Below are 17,244 nucleotides of genomic sequence, written 5' to 3' on the forward strand. Positions count from 1 at the left end.
GTGGGCTTGTGCTTTGTGGATAGCATTTTGGTATTTTGTAGACTTGTGTTTTGTGGATAGCGTTTTGGTATTTTGTAGATACATTTTTGAAGGACAAATTCAAAATATCCAATGATATGGCAGAGACATTTAGTGTAAAAAATTTTATGGACAAGATTTTATGGACAAAAATCTCAATCTTACAAATTTTATGTACAAAATTTTGTGGACAAGATTTTTGTGGACAAAGTTTGTAGACAAATCATACAGAGGTTCAAAGTAACAGTCCCTGATTCGACGCCTTTAAAAGAAACCTTAACAAATTGATAGAAACTTGTAAGACTTAACGACTGATTCAAGCTGAACCTAAGGATGTTCCAGCATCTAAAGTCTAAACATATTTCACCCTTAACTTGAAAGTTTTGTTCTTCAGAAAAAAAAACAGTGACTGGATCCATTCACATCTCTCTTTTATTGCAGGTTGACATCATTCACCCTCGTTGTCACCAGCCGTGATATAGTAACAGCTTGACATCATTCACCCTCGTTGTCACTTGCCACTCTCTTTTTCTCCTTCATGTGGTTTGACATAAAGGAAAGCCAACTCCACCTTACTGCAAAGACACATTCCCTTAAATCATTAAAAATGAATTTTTTTGAACTAAATTATGCTACTCTTTCCAAATGTTCTTCAAAGTTACAAACTTTCAACAAAGTGTGAGAGACATTATCAAGTATAAGCAAAGAAATGACGAGGGGAGTGATTAAAAACTCACTTTTTGTCGCTTAATTACATTACTCTGGAAAGTAGAAGCTCAAGATTCTTCCATGGACCCACTTTGGAAACAATGCCCGTAGTTGTTTCCTTCTTCTTTTTTTGCTTAAAAGTTGTTTCCTTTTAATCACAAAGTTTGGTATTCACGACACCAATCAGAGCATGGACACGCTGGGTAAGTGGGTTTGACGATAAATCTTGTGGTGGAGGATTGCGATGGCTTGGACACAGCGAGCTTTCGTGTATACACTACTATTATAGATCTATAGACTAGATCTACAACTCTTGACGAAGGTGTATTGTATGAAAACCAGAAAATAGATTTGCATATATGCTACTATTATAGATCTATATATCTACAACTATTGAAAGGAGCAAAAAGATAAAGTAGACAAAATACAAACCTCCGATGACAAGCTTCTGTGAAGTTGGTTGACTAAAAAGCTTTCCCTTCTTCTTTCGATTTGGCCATGGTTTGCAATTTACAGAGAAAAAAAGAAAATCATAGAGGTTGGAGTATTAGCAGAAGAAGAGCAAAGTGAAAAATTGAAATCAAACAAGCTTCTGCAAAATCACCTTCTTCACGTTCTTCTTCAACTTGAGGGAGATGATGAAAGAGAATCATGGCAATAAGGGTTCAAGAAACCAGAAAAGTGATTTTGAATTTTAATATATAGGAGAAGAGATAAGAGTAAATAGTTGTGTATTTTGTTATCTTTTTATTTATGTGTTTAATTGGACGAATTGGTTTAGTTAGAAAAAAGAAGAATGATGTTAGTGGTAGCTGAGGGTATAAGGGACAATGAACTCAAAGAAAGTGTGTCACCAGCAAGAAGTGTTTGTATGTGTTAATAGAAAGTGTGAATGTGTCTTATAGTGTAGATTTTTCTTGTTTATATATGATGAATTAATATAATTTATTTATAGAAAAAATTAAATATCATAGATTATATTATATAAATTGATAATATACATTTAAATACATATGAAACTACAGAAAAAATTATAAAAACGGTTTTTAATATATACATATATTAGTCGTGAATACAATAAATCATAGATTCCAGAAAACTAATTAATGTAAACCTAATAATACTTCATCCGTTTCAAAATGTTACATATTTTAGATTTTTTAATAAAAGTCTAAAACACATTAAATTTGCATAATTTTTTGTGATTATCTTTTTCCATAATTTTAAACCAATAAAAATCCAATAAGTGCAATTAAATTTTTTGAACTTTGCAATTAGTTAATAAAACATGCATTGAAAATGCAAAAAATAGATCTTTCGAAACAATTTTTTCTCTAAAATATGTAACTTTATGAAACGGATGGAGTATTAATTAAACTCACTCATTCACTATATATATGTTCTAAAATGTTTCAAATGAATGCAAAACAATCAAATATATAATTTTAAAAAAATTCTCATCATTTTTCAATGACAATATGATATCATAGATATGTTACCACTTTTAGAAATAATTAAAATATTTTTATATTTAAAAACATAAAAATTATATGGCAAGTCATTTAAAATTATATTAATGAAGAAATATTATTTAATTCATCTATTAATATAAACAGATGAATTGAAATTATGATATGGTAAGTCACTTAAAATTATATTATATGGTAATTCATTTAAAATTATTATATAGTAAGTCATTTAAAATTAAATTAATCAAAGTATTTTTCACATGTTTTTCCTAGAGCTAATACTCTATTAATATAAATCATATTGCTTTGATTATAATAAAATTAGCATGCTTGTTTGAATAGTAAAAAATAAAGGAGACATAAATAACAAAACATGAGGGAAGAATAATAAAATATATATGTTTGTTGTGTTCTTGGTTCTTTTATTTTCTTATGTATTTAATTTTATTTATTTGTCGAGATGCATGTATTTTTTGTGTTACTATAAACTGTGAATTAATTAGATTTATGTGTTTTTAAAACATTGTGATAAGTTGAGTAAGAAAAATCAATAAAAATGACATGTTCTACAATTGTTAAAGTCTTTTTTTTTAAAGTCAAAGATAGAAAATATAATGTAAATTGCAAGTAGGATAAATTATTTAAAAATAATGAGATGTATATTTTTCGGTATAATAAACTTATAAAATGTACAATAATAAAATTTTAACAAATTTTATACAAATAAAAATATTTTATTTTGATATAATATTGGATCTCGCATTAATATTAAGTATATATGCCTAAAAAAACAACATTTCGTTATTTTAAAATTATTATTTCTTATTTATTAATCAGATTTCATTAAAATATGTATGTTTTAAAGGAAGAAATGGTTTGTTAAACCCATTTAAGTTTTATGTTAAACACTAAATAAAAAATGAGAGAGAAAGTATGATTTTTGATTTGACAAAATTATGAGAGAAATTACTTAGACTAACATTTTTGTAATACATGTTTTCATGTTTACATTACCAAATTTATCTTTGGCTTTAAAGAGATAAATCATACTATATATTAATTGAGAAGTCACTTAAGTGATTTTTTCTTATGTATTTTTAATAGGTAAAGTTTTAAAAAATAGTTATAATTTGATTGGTTGTTGATGTTTAGTAACTATTTATTTTAATCAGATCTAAAAATAAAGTGTAAATATAGAACTAATTGTACAATTAGAGAAATAATATATATGTTTTATCAATTTATTTTTCTTTATCAATTATTTATATATAATTAAATAAATTACTTTAACTTTTTTTTGTTGAAAGAAATTTAATGGTTATATATTCTTATATAAAAGAAGTAGATTTGTAGGTAAAGAATTATTAGAACTTTTTATGTTTTCTAAAGTCCACACAAAAACGTTTACAAAATATCTTCATGATAAAAACATCTGATCATTGTATTGGTCCTACACAAAAATCTCTTTATTATTTCTTGAAAGCTAGAGTTTCCCGGTTTTTTTACGTGTTAAAATAAAATATAAAGTAATTCTACAACTAATTATCTGAATTAATTATAATATTGCTTTTTGGTAAGAGATATATTTGTAATGACTAAGGTTTATGTTGTTGAACTATTTTAAATCTCACATATCTTATAAAAATAAATACTGAAAATTTAATTATCCAACTATTTGAAATTAAAAATTAATATTTTAAAATTTTAATTATTATTCAGAAATTATAACAATGTAAACATATTATATATTTCTTCATATAATATAACTACCCGCAAAATTTCGGGCAAACATCTAGTATATATTATTTGATGTTTTCAGTTTTAATATTTCTTATACTTCTATTATTAGAAATTGATAAATAATTTTTTTTTGTCATCAATATAAACACAAACTAATATAGATCCTGTGCACCAAATCGGTAGCTCTGCATCCATGTGAACGACATAAGACGGTTGAATCCTTGCACTGCGTGCTAGACTGTTCGCCTTTGAATTTTGCATCTGTGGTACATGAATAATCTCTGAGCTCAAGAAGATGTCTTTCAGGGTCTTGATATCATCCAAATAACTTGCAAAAGCTAGCAATTCTTGTAGTTTTGAAGCCATCTTCACCAATTGAGAACAATCTGTTGCAAATATAACCTGAAACTGACGTAAATTCCTCATACACTCCATTGCCCAAAGTAACGCTTCTACCTCTGCGTGAAGCGGGGAAAGACTATTTATTTAGTATATGTGCATCAGCCCAAAGTGTTGATTCTGTTTCTGCCAACCTAAGCGTTTCCAGAGGATCAATATCTAGATTACTGAAAACCTTGTTACTAAATTCAGTTTAGCTTAACACGCCGAGAACATGGGTCGAGGATAACTAAATAGAAAATAGTTGAATTGTGTAATTTTGTTTAAGTCGGTTTGTAATCGGATCCTTATCTTTGTTTTCAAGTATATTTAATTTATTTGTTTTTTTTTAAAAGAAGTTTGGTTGAGAAAGAAAAATACTTATTTTTAATACTAGTTAATTATGATATTACAAACTATGAGAAATGTTACATAGACGATATTACAGCCGGTAATTCTATCTATCTTCTACCAAAGATCCAAAGTTCAATGGTTTGGCTTAGGGGACAGGAACTCACGGTTCTTTCACAAGGTGACGCAGAGTCGAAATGTGAGTAACACCATCAGGAGGATAGTCACTGCAGATGGACGGATCTTTACATCTCTCCCAGAGATTAAAAGTGAAGCAGTCTCTCATTTCGAAGCTTTCTTAAATGACTCTCACGAGTCTGGGACGGATGTTACTCAAGAAGAGATTCGGGATTTAGTGGACTACAGATGCTCTTCTGCAGATACAGCTCTGCTTATGAAACCGGTCTTAGAAGCTGAGATTAAGGATATATTATTCTCTATGCCATCTAACAAAGCACCAGGACCGGATGGATACCCCATGAAATTTTACAAAGCTGCTTGGCCAGTGGTTGGGAAGGATGTAGTGTCAGCTATACAATCCTTCTTCATTTTTGGTTTCATGCCTCATAGTGTGAACGCCACTCTGTTGTCTCTTGTCCCGAAGTCTGCAGATGCGGAAAAAATAAGTGATTACAGACTCATTGCCTGCTGCAACGTGATCTACAAAGTAATATCAAAGCTTCTGGCTAGGAGACTGAAAGCTACACTACCGGAGGCAATTGAATTGAATCAATGCGCTTTCGTTGAAGGTAGACTGCTTTCGGAAAATGTGTTATTGGCTACTGAGCTTGTAAAGGACTATCACAAGTCATCGGTTTCCTCTAGATCAGCTATTAAGCTCGACATCTCCAAGGCATTTGATACAGTGAAGTGGACCTTCATAGAAGACACCCTGGAGCTATGAACTATCCTGATCTCTTTGTCACTTGGATCATAAAGTGTATTACGACTGCGACATTCTCTGTGTCTGTGAATGGAGAATTGGAGGGGTTCTTCTCGAGCTCACGGGGAGTTTGGCAAGGCTGTTCCCTCTCCCCTTACATCTATGTTATTGTTAGCAATGTCCTATCCAAACTCCTCAACAAGGCAGTTGTAGAGGGGAAGATAGGGTCTCATCCTCAGTGTAAGGAAGTTAACCTGTCCCATCTAAGCTTCGCTGATGATATCATCGTCTTCACTAATGGCACCCCTGATTCTCTAAAGGGTACATTGGGGGTGTTTGAAGAGTTTGCTCGAATTTCCGGTCTCCGGATAAATGTTTCTAAATCGACAGTCTTCACGGCAGGCAGGGGAAGGGTGGCTCTTGAAAGCGAAGCAGCGCTTGCTGGCCTCTCCGTTTCAGCTTTGCCAATAAGGTACCTTGGCTTGCCTCTCACAACTAAGATCATGACCCGGAGTGACTATGAACCTTTGATAGTGAAGATACGAGCCAGATTCATGTCCTGGACAAGTAAAGCCCTCTCATATGCTGGGAGACTCCTGCTTATCAAGTCAGTCATCGCTAGCATCACGAATTTTTGGTGTTCTGCGTTCTGTCTACCGTAAGCATGTATAGATGAGATTGAGAGTATGTGTTCAGCGTTTCTGTGGAGCGGTTCTCCAAATGTCACTTCAAGGGAAAAAATTGCATGGGAAGAGGTATGCTTGTCGTATGAAGAAGGTGGGTTGGGAATCAGACGTGTGAAGGAGGTAACCACTGTATTTGGTCTCAAGCTCATCTGGAAACTATTCTCTTCCTCGCACTCTCTCTGGGTTAAGTGGGTGAAACATCACCTGCTTCGCCATGAGACGCTATGGGATGCTAAAGATACTGCAATCGGTTCTGGGGCCTAGAGAAAACTCCTAAAACATTGTCCGTTAGCAAAGCAATTTATCAGAATGAGTATCCAGAATGGGCGTTCTGTTCGGTTCTGGACCGACATATGGCTTCTGCAAGGTAGACTGATTGACGTAATGGGTGAGATCGGAACTCAGAAATTAGGAGTTGTGAGGAACGCAAGGATTTGTGATGTATTTGTTGATGGAGATTGGTGGTTTCGCAGGTGTCGTGATCGTATCTTTCAGGAGTTAGTTCATGATATCAAAGACTTCCCCTTGCAACTGGTGGAGAATGTCTCGGATGAGGCTCTTTGGTGGAGTGGTGAAGGCTCATTTGACGTTAAATTCATCTCCAGCACTACGTGGGATCTGATTCGGAAACGGGGAGACAGTGTTGATTGGAGCAGGCTGGTCTGGTTCCCTCAGGGTGTCCCACGGTTTGCTTTTATCCCCTGGTTAGCTATCAGAGATAGGCTTCCTACTGGCCATCATACAAGCCAATGGGGCCAACCTCAAGGCTGTCTATTTTGTGGAGAACCAGATGAGACAAGGGATCACTTGTATTTTTCTTGTCCATACACATTTACATTATGGATTCGCGTGGTCGGGAACCTATTTGGAAGAGATCTTGATCGTGATTGGGAAACTACCATGTTGTGGCTCTTGACAGGATCCTACGACAGCCTCACATATATTCTTCTGAGGTTGGTGCTACAGGTATCTATCTATTACATCTGGCGCGAGCGAAATGAGAGGAAGTACAACGGTCTGGCAAAGCCTGTTGATCATCTGGCCCGGTTGATCGACAAGACAGTTAGAAACCGGATCACATCTACTGGGTACTCGAGGAAACCGAAGCTACAAGGTCTTATGAGGCGTTGGTTCGAAGTACATACCACTTAATCAGTTTACTGCTTTCATTCTTTTATTAAACTCATAAAAGTCTAGGCATTTGTATATACATTTTACAGAGGTGATCAATAAATTTGAAACTTCATAAAAAAAAAATTCTATCTATCTTACGAGGATTTGCGTCTGACTGCATCACCTTGTTCCTCCCTATGAGATATATTCTTCACGGTACTCCTTGCGTCATGCCAAATATATGGTAAGTCATTTCTCCAATATTCTGCATAATTTGTTTTTTGTGGGAATTGTAATCTAGACTTTATTGTGTAGAAAAATTAATGAACTCTTGATCAAACCACTGGACCAATGGGCTTCCACGAAGAAAAATAGTTTAAACAAATGTTGCATTACATTCTTTAAGTTTAAATTTTGGATTTTTCCCAGGGGTGTTCAATCCGGTAAAACCGAACCGAACCGAAATAGAAAAAATGGTTTGGATTTGGTAGTACTGAATATACCGAATGGATGTCATTTTTAAGAAACCGCGGTATATGGATATGGTTTGGTATATAAACAGATCAAACCGAATAAACCGAATAAACCGATCGATTAAAATATAATAGTATAAGTATATGTAAATTATATAATATAATTATTAATATATACCTAATTTATTTTATTGGTATGATCTTCCTACTTAAATGTTTATTTTCGTTATTTAATATTTAATTTTAAGTTCAAATTTTTTTTTTAATCAAATTTAAAAAAACATATTTTTTACTTTTTTTTGTTTAATCGTATTATGGATTACTGATATTTCTTACTTTTATTCCATAAAACTATTACTGTTATTAACTAAATATGTTTACTGATTATTTAAATAGTAAAATAAAAAATAGATTATTTAAAAACCAAAATATCGCCATGTTATAATTAAATTTAAAGCCGATATCTAATCTTATAACGTAAAATTCCCAAAATATTTTAAAAGATAAATATATTTACGGTTTTTGGTATAAAACCGAATAAACAAAAAACCGACGGTATATAAACCGAACCAAACCATATTAAATATGGTTTTAATATGGTAGCTATTTTTTATAAACCGAGACACCGAAAAACCAAAAAACCGAACCGAACCGAAACCGAACCGATATCCGGATTGAACACCCCTAGGTGAGTGACAGGGGTGTTCAATCCGGTAAAACCGAACCAATTAAAACCAAACCGAACCGAAATAGAAAAAGTGGTTTGGATTTGGTAGTACCGAATATACCGAATGAATGTCATTTTTAAGAAACCGCGGTATATGGATATGGTTTGGTATATAAACCGATCAAACCGAATAAACCGAATAAACCGATCAATTAAAATATAATAGTATAAGTATATGTAAATTATATAATATAATTATTAATATATACCTAATTTATTTTATTGGTATGATCTTCCTACTTAAATGTTTATTTTAGTTATTTAATATTTTATTTTAAGTTCAAATTTTTTTAATCAAATTAAAAAAACATATTTTTTACTTTTTTGTTTAATAGTATTATGGATTACTGATATTTCTTACTTTTATTCCATAAAAATATTACTGTTATTAACTAAATACGTTTACTGATTATTTAAATAGCAGAATAAAAAATAGATTATTTAAAAACTAAAATATCGCCATGTTATAATTAAATTTAAAGCCAATATCTAATCTTATAACGTAAAATTCACAAAATATTTTAAAAGATAAATATATTTACGGTTTTTTTGTATAAAACCGAATAAACCGAAAACCGACGGTATATAAACCGAACCAAACCATATTAAATATGGTTTTAATATGGTAGCTATTTTTTATAAACCGAAACACCGAAAAACCGAAAAAACCGAAACGAACCGAAACCGAACCGATATCCGGATTGAACATCCCTAGGTGAGTGTCACTTTGGGCTTTTTAAAAGAAAAATAATCATTCGTTAGTTTCATTAATTAACGCTTGTATTTAGACTGATTACGCGTAGTTCTACAAAATTGATTTCTCTACATCTTGTAAATATTCTTTTCCTTATTTCAAAACTTTGATCTTTAGATAGGGGATTGATATTGGTTTTTCACGTTTTGTATGTTTATGGTATATTGAAAAGCAATGGTCTAGTCTATGATCTTTACTACCTACACCAAAGGACAATAATAGATTCGTAGTAGATATCATTAATTAGATGATTATTACGACGAAAATATTATGTATCTTTTTTTCTTTTTTTTTGTAACTTAAATATTATGTATCTTTTTTCTTCTTTTGCATCTTTCTGTTTAAATTTATAGAAAGAAATGTTATGCCATGGTGAACATAGTCGAAGATATTATTCAACGTAATGTGTATCTCATATCATATGTTTGACCACAATAAATGCTTTGCTATAGAAATGTATGAACTTTTATATCAAAGTTTGCGTAAGTTACTTAATACTTTTTTCTTTTGGAAATACTAGACATTGATCTTTTTTTTGCTAAATAATACTAGCTAGACGTTGATTTTACGTACCCCCAAAAAAATCTAGACGTATAATTTTTGACATTAGCGCAGACTATGAATAAAATTGTCTCCATGATGTTTAAACGGTTGTATTTACGACTAAACCGGAATTAATTTGCAAAACCAATATAAGTGATGATGAAAATAAACATCCGGTTTATTTGCCTTGGGCAACAAGTCCCAACGATATCGCCTGTAGATTTTGCATGAGTTTCTTGTGAACTGTACAGTCGATGGCAAATCTCGTAATATCTTGAGATAGTTCAAACCTATATGTAATTTTAAGAAGAATTCTGACGTGGCTTATAACAACTAACTAGTACGGACCGCCGAAAATTCATTTTTCTGTAAATAGCAAATTATGAGAGAAAAAACGATTGAGAAAATAAAATAAAATAAAAACGATAATTTAATGTTAATTAATTTTGACCTGATAAAACGGCATATTTATAGTTTAATCCGATTTCAAATTTATCCATACTGTTTTTTTTTCTCTTTTGTAAAGATAGGTTTATCCATACTGTTTATGCATTGCTATTGTTTGTGTTTCTACTTATTAATTATTTTATGATAATATATCATCAAAATTGAAATTATACACAATTTTTAAAAAATTATCGTTAACGAAAATTTTAATTTATTAATCTGTGATAAAAAACTCGCACTATTATAAGTCATAGATTTACTTAAAAATCTTTTACTTATCCAAAACATAGAAGACACTAAATGACTTTTACCCTGATAAAACGGCACATTTATAGTTTAACATGATTTCAAATTTATCCATACTGTTTTTGTTTTGTAAAAAATCAATTTATCTATACTGTTTGAAAATTATATATATGAACATGCCATATCGTTCGTTTTATATTGTCGGTGTTTCTAATTTTCACTATCAAGGATAATTTATCTTCAAAAGTAAATATATAGAAAATTACTAGTTTTTTCTATAGTGAACAATATGCTTAAATTATTTATTTTGAGAAAAAAAGACTAAGATGATTCTAAATTGCAGATGTGCTTAAAAACCTATTGTATTCAAAACGTATGGGACATTTAAATTTTTTCTTTATTGTTAAGAAACATCATAGATGATTTCTTTCCTTGCTGAAGAAGATGTAAATTACATTAAATACGAGTTTAAATTGGTGGTTATCAAGACAAATAAATATGGTCAAAATGATGTGGATAATTCCCAAAACGTTCAGGAAATCGAATTAAATTAAGCGTTGAATAAGCAGTAAATCAATGAATTACAAAAAAAAAAAAGGAAAAAGAGATTCGACGAAGATTTATGTAATTAGAGGAGAGAATATCGTAACAAACTAAATATTGACTCCTTGACTCAAACGTCTCTCTTATCAAATAAATCCATTCTCCTCTCTCTCTCTCTCTATATATATAAATACATGTGTGTGTATGTATCGAACCCATACATTACACCCGAAACGCTCTCTTCTCTCTCGATTAGGTTTCCTTCTACACTTGCTCTTCTTCTTCATCAATCTCGCTCTCTCTTCGTTCCGATTCCACAATGGTCGACGCTAAACAAGTCCGCTTCATCGTCGGAGTTATCGGTACGATATCATCTATTTCGCTTTATCGATCAGCTAATCTCTGTTTTATTCGAATCCGAACAATCCATGTACTCTTGTATGTTTAGAGCTTTTTACCTACTCTAATGGTTTCTCTATTCTTCGAAACCGTTATTATGCTCATGAGATTTGAAGGCGAACAAGTAGTTATATCATCGATTGGTAACGCATATAGAGATTCACGTTTTATTTGTGTGTAGAGCTTGATTCTTATGGTGGATCTCTTTATTTGATTTGTGATTCTGTTTTTGAGCTCGATGGATCTCTTTTTGTTGATGCAGGGAACGTGATCTCCTTCTGTCTCTTCTTCTCGCCAGCGTAACTTCCCTTATCCTCTCGTCTCGTCTGTGAACGTTTTGATTCGACGTTATTTGATTAATTAATACTCAATATATGTTACATGCAGGCCGACGTTTTGGAGGATCATTAAGAACAAGTCTGTAGAGGAGTTTCAACCGTGGCCTTACGTGGCAACGATGATGAACTGTATGCTTTGGGTTTTCTACGGACTCCCTGTTGTTCACAAGGATAGTATCCTTGTTACCACCATTAATGGGGTCGGCATGGTATTCGAAGCTTTCTACATATCCATCTTCTTAGTCTACTGTGGCGGCAAGAAGAACTTCAGGGTATTGCTTCAATCGTCTTGATTTTGATATTTATTGAATGTTTCTTAAAAAGTGTTTTATGTGGTGCAGAGGAACATTGGGTTATACCTTGTGGCTGAGGTTATTGCCGTGGCTGCGATTGTTTTGATTACTCTTTTCGCTATCCAAAACGAGTTTGCAAAACAGACGTTCGTTGGTGTCATCTGCGACGTCTTCAACATTGCTATGTATGGAGCTCCTTCACTTGTCATCGTAAGTTACTCTCGCTCATCTTGCACTCATGGGTTGGGGTTTTGAGTAATGATATTTATGTTAATGATTACAACACAGAAAAAAGTGATAAGGACAAGGAGTGTAGAGTACATGCCGTTTCTCTTGTCTTTCGTCAGTTTCGTTAACGCTGGGATTTGGACTGCCTACTCTTTGATCTACAAACTCGATCTCTACGTCCTCGTAAGTGTTTTTTTTTTTAATTGAAAACTCTTATTCTATAATCTCTAAAGATTGATATTATTTTCTAAACCTTTGTGTATTTGTAATATCTTGTACAGATAAGCAACGGTCTAGGAACAGCCTTGTGTGCATCTCAGCTAATTGTCTATGGTTTGTACCGCAACGCTACTCCAAGGGATGAGGATAAATCGAAGCCATCTGAGATTGAAATTCCAGGGACGGCCTGATGTTCAAGTTACTGATGTGGTTCTTCTCTGCTGCTATGCGTACATGTACATACACATTTGTGTGTATGTATAAGGATTTTTTTTTTTTTTATCTTTTCAGCTTTGTTTGGGATTTGGTAGAATCTTAATAACATTACTTCTTTTTTAATTGTCTAGTTTCTGGATGATTTTTTTCGTATTGATTTGTCAAATTTATCCTCCTCCCATTGTTTTCACTGAATACGAAGCTTTTGTTTTTCTATTTTTGTAAAGTTTATATCCTTCTTCAAGGCTAAGCATTGAAACTTGACGAAACAATTTATAAGAAAAGCAAACTAGGGCTCTACATAGATTCTGTTGAGCATTTAATTATTCAACTCTGTCATCTTCTATTGACAATTTTTCTTATAGTGGACCAAACTATAGAGTTATAATAAAATATTGACACTTCCATTAAAGTGCAGCTAAAATACATTTTTTTAATCAAAATTGACCAGACGACACCATAATAAATCTGAAGTAGTTTTCAAAATGGCTCCACCATAAAATCTGTAACATATGATTCGTAAAGAATGTTTTCTTCTTACGTATAAAGAAACAAAATGGCAAGATCCAAGACTTTAGGTAATTGTAAATCCTATACGTGTGCTTAGTATATACGCACACATCCGTAGTTAAAAGTTTCAACACCGTAAGAAAAGTAGAAGAATGAAATGAGTTACGGTTTTTAAACAAAAAAAAAAAGAAATGAGTTACGGCCACGTAACTAATTACATGACACGGCGTTTCTTTTTCTCAGGTGTTTCGTGAACTTGAGCTTTGATTCCATACGTTCTCACTTGGAAGTTTTCAAATGCTTCAGAAACTGCTTCCACCTGTTCACATCACAAACCAATAAATAAAATAAGTAAACGTTCCTTTGTGGTTAAGAACAAAGAAAGTACTATTGAGTCAATAAACGTATATCTGATCACAAACCAGTTCTGGTTTCTTGGCATATACTCTCACTATCATGTCTTGAAATGTTGTTGGTAACAAGTGACTAACTCTTTCCTCAGGTATCACAAACTTCTCTTCACTCTCGTAATCCTGTATAAGAAACCCGTCAATCAAATAGAGTCTTTGAGATTATGGTGTGCAAGAACAGAGAGACGATAGTGTACCTTGAAGAACTTGATGCTGAATGTGAAAAACCCCACAAAATAAATAAATAAGCTGGTTAGAATTTTACTCGAGCGCTAACTGAAACAAACAAAGAAGCTAAAACAGTGTTTATTTTCCTTTACCATTCAAGAGGGTTTTCTCTCCCACGAGCTAAATCAATCTTGACATTGGTAACAGCGATATCCTCCTCTTTGAGTGTTAAGCTTGTATGCTTCTGTTATATTAAGAACTGAGATGAGTACTGTAAATAGTTTTCCTCTTATTTAACCAAGTGGTTAAAGATCACAAACCTGAGAACAGACGATATCTTGAGCAGTGACGGCTTTGAAATGTTCGATTTTTTCCTTTGGAACCGCATACTCGTTACAGAACTGCAAGTAAACACGAAGGAAATGTTAAAACTAGTTAAGCAGAAAGTGAGGAAAAGACTCTGTATAATTACTTGGTACAGCTGCCTTCTGCGAACGCGGAGTATCAGGTCTTTAGCTTCTGCAAGTTCTTGATCTGGAGCTATTTCAATGGTTTTCAGGATTGTATCGTCCAACTGCAATTGCCGAGAACAAGACTTATTCAGAAAAGACCAAAAGAACTTGTTGTACAAAGGGACGGACTTTGTCTCCTGAGGAAGGAGTGTACCTTCCAGTATTCAGCTGGGTCGTCAATGTTAGTAGAAATCCCCAAGTAATCGTTGGCTTTGACCATAGCATCTACTATCATAAGCTCTATTGCCTGCAAATGAACGGGAAAGAAACAAAGTGAGAAAGAGAGAAGACATAGAGAAGGAACAAAAAGAATGACAATGGTACAACAATACCTTTACTTTCGGATGTGTGTAGACAGTTCGATAGAGATCAGCACGTGTTGCAAATAACTTGTGAACGTTACGGTCTGCAAAATTCACTCGGTTTTACGAGGGTGTGGAGGCAAATGCAAATTCAGAATATATCAGGTGAAAAAAAAACTCACATTCCTTAGCGCGATAGCAGATTTCATTGTCCATGACTCTCATCGTCTCTGTCAGTCTAGGAAGTTCTGAGAATTAGCAAAGTTTCGCAGAAAATCTGAAATGACTGTAAAGTAGAATGAAAACCTTTGGAACTGAAAGTTGCATCCCAGTCCACAAGCTCGAGAATCACGGACAAGGTAGTCAAACCTATATAGTATTGTAGACAAACAAAATTAACTTTGGAAAAGGATTCAAATCTATGGTTCACCATGAGTGAAAAGGGAAAAGCAGTTTCTGTATAACTAAAAAATAGATAGAATTACTTGTCCACATCAATCCCATTTCGACCATTAGCAACAATGTCATACAAGAAACGTTTCTCTGCGTTGCTCTGCATAATATGAGAAAGTGAAAATAAACAAAGCGTGAGTAGTTGTTCATGTTTGAGTAGAACAGAAAACATGACTGTTGTAAAACTTACTTTCAGCTGTGAAAATTCAGTACTTGCTAGGATCATATCCTGTTAAGTAAAGATTTGAGATAATCATCAGGAACGAAGAAAGGAAGCAACAAATATTAGACTGGATTTGTAAAGACTGAATTTAATGTCATCTTTTCCACTTTTTATACTAGAGGCCATTTGAGAGAAGCAAAATAGTGTTGAGAAAGGAAACTACCTTCACTCTTTTCAACATTTGAGCATCAATATCAATGTTATGCGTGTCCACAATATGGTCAATCATCTTTACAGACATTGACTCATGAGACCTGCATAAAAGAACTGGCATATAAAAAGCTGGACTGCTGGAGACAAGAATACTCTAGATAGCCATAGAAGAAAAAAAATTAAGGCTTCATTCTAATATTACATCAGGTAACACCATGGCATTGATTTTTTGAAGGAATGTGAAACATACCACTCAGAGCCACTCATGACCTTTGGCAGGAACTCACGCTCAAACATATGGCTGAAAGGCCCATGGCCAATATCATGGAGAAGTCCTATATATACAAACATATCAGAAGGTTGGATCAAGGAATAATGTAGTCATTGAGCTAAACAATAGTTACCCGCAAGTCTCACAGTCTGAAGATCATGTTTGTCAATATCGAGCTCCATTCCCTATTAAAAAAAGTATAGCATGTACATTACAATCTAAAACCATAAATTAAACAAAATGTGACTATACAACAGGAAATCTGTAAAGAGTATTCAATACCTGGAAATTTTTTAGCTTCTGTGCAGTTTCGCCTGCAAGCCAATACACACCAAGAGAATGCTCAAACCTAGAATGCACAGCTCCCGGGTAAACCATGTTTGTCACTCCTGAACAACTCAAGACTCATTACAGTTAGAACTAGGTTTCGCAGAGAAACATTAAACGAAAGCAGGCTTGCTTATAAAACAAGAGGAGGCAAGTTGAGTTGAAAACGCAAAGACAACTCACCAAGCTGCTTTAGTTCACGAAGCCTGCCACAAGGAATCATATCAAACATTCAGAACATTGTGGATTCTAACCAATCATGGAAAATTTACAAAGAAAATGAGCAAAATCCAAGAACTCACCTCTGAAACTGCTCCGTGTCAATGAATTTTAAGCAAAGCTGCAAATCAAACTTGGCTATCAGTACAGATGCAACACTGATTCAACATTTGGTATGTGATTACAAAGAGTTATAAACCCTAGCCTAGGGGCTTAGAGAATCTCAAAACGCAAGCTTATTTGGAAATAATTCACACAAGAACCTAAATACAAAGAATAATCGCATCACAGACTATACAATACACTACTGGAAGAATCCACCAGCAGATTCGTTCATCAAATGTGTCCGCGACCTAAAAACTCAGGCATACATATCCTAAACAAGTTAAACCTTCCGCTAAACATCAATCTCTACCAAACGAGCTTCACAAATCACAGCGAAAAATCAACGGCCAAGAATCTATCATCAAGATTCCAACTCAGGAACCGCAAATTTCACATAAAACCTCCATAGAAAAGTCAACAGAGCGAGAGAGGATAACCAATAGAGTTCCGGAGCCTCCTTATCTACGAAACGAACAATTTGGAACGACGGAAAACGAGAAACGGAGAAAGGAGAAGAGACGGATTTACAGGATCGAGGTAGATGTTGCCATGAACGTTGTCGTAGACATGCTTGCTGAATCGGAGCTCGTTCGTCGGAGCGCCGGCGGAGTAAACCGGCATGTTTAGGTCGTCGTTGCAATACGCTCCCATCAGTTTTGATTTCGCGTCGCTCGCTCCCTATATCTCCGGAGGTTGTAGAGAAAGTGAAAAATGGTAACCGAAAATTGAGAAAGCGATTTGAACTTTTATGCTGCTGCAGGAGTTAATAGAGAGAGAGAGAGAGAGGGATAGAATCTTTTAGACCTGTTGACGCTTATA

At 33.5% G+C, this 17,244-nt stretch overlaps 3 protein-coding genes and 1 long non-coding RNA gene across 5 annotated transcripts; 2 read left to right on the top strand and 2 right to left on the bottom strand.

The window, feature by feature from the left end:
• Positions 1–128: 128 nt before the first annotated feature.
• Positions 129–1,492, bottom strand: LOC106402761. 2 transcript variants are annotated; one of them, XR_002659050.2, is made up of 3 exons: positions 1,331–1,492; positions 756–1,210; positions 129–593 (listed from the first exon to the last, which is right to left on the bottom strand). It is a non-coding gene; the product is annotated as an uncharacterized LOC106402761 (long non-coding RNA). The 2 variants fall into 2 exon arrangements; XR_002659051.2 differs by having other exon boundaries at positions 756–1,207; positions 1,331–1,483.
• Positions 1,493–6,542: 5,050 nt separating this feature from the next.
• LOC106404374 lies at positions 6,543–7,385 on the top strand. The gene has a single exon (XM_013845096.1). It carries the CDS (start codon positions 6,543–6,545, stop codon positions 7,383–7,385), a length of 843 nt encoding a protein of 280 aa, XP_013700550.1.
• A 3,894-nt stretch (positions 7,386–11,279) lies between these two features.
• Positions 11,280–12,820, top strand: LOC106405275 (bidirectional sugar transporter SWEET8). The gene is made up of 6 exons (XM_013845847.3): positions 11,280–11,441; positions 11,741–11,777; positions 11,866–12,088; positions 12,158–12,319; positions 12,398–12,520; positions 12,619–12,820. The coding sequence occupies exons 1-6, from the start codon at positions 11,399–11,401 to the stop codon at positions 12,745–12,747; spliced, it is 717 nt and encodes a 238-aa protein (XP_013701301.1). The 5' UTR covers positions 11,280–11,398; the 3' UTR covers positions 12,748–12,820.
• A 465-nt stretch (positions 12,821–13,285) lies between these two features.
• On the bottom strand, positions 13,286–17,244 carry LOC106406698 (deoxynucleoside triphosphate triphosphohydrolase SAMHD1 homolog). Its single transcript, XM_013847408.3, has 19 exons — positions 16,954–17,244; positions 16,404–16,441; positions 16,285–16,307; positions 16,057–16,163; positions 15,908–15,959; positions 15,754–15,838; positions 15,514–15,604; positions 15,318–15,356; positions 15,160–15,227; positions 14,981–15,043; positions 14,857–14,912; positions 14,705–14,778; positions 14,527–14,619; positions 14,333–14,434; positions 14,181–14,261; positions 14,013–14,104; positions 13,890–13,905; positions 13,705–13,815; positions 13,286–13,601 (listed from the first exon to the last, which is right to left on the bottom strand). The coding sequence occupies exons 1-19, from the start codon at positions 17,074–17,076 to the stop codon at positions 13,497–13,499; spliced, it is 1,419 nt and encodes a 472-aa protein (XP_013702862.1). The 5' UTR covers positions 17,077–17,244; the 3' UTR covers positions 13,286–13,496.

This window comes from Brassica napus, chromosome C4 (assembly GCF_020379485.1).
Source record: "Brassica napus cultivar Da-Ae chromosome C4, Da-Ae, whole genome shotgun sequence".
In the NCBI taxonomy this organism is placed as follows: domain Eukaryota; kingdom Viridiplantae; phylum Streptophyta; class Magnoliopsida; order Brassicales; family Brassicaceae; genus Brassica; species Brassica napus.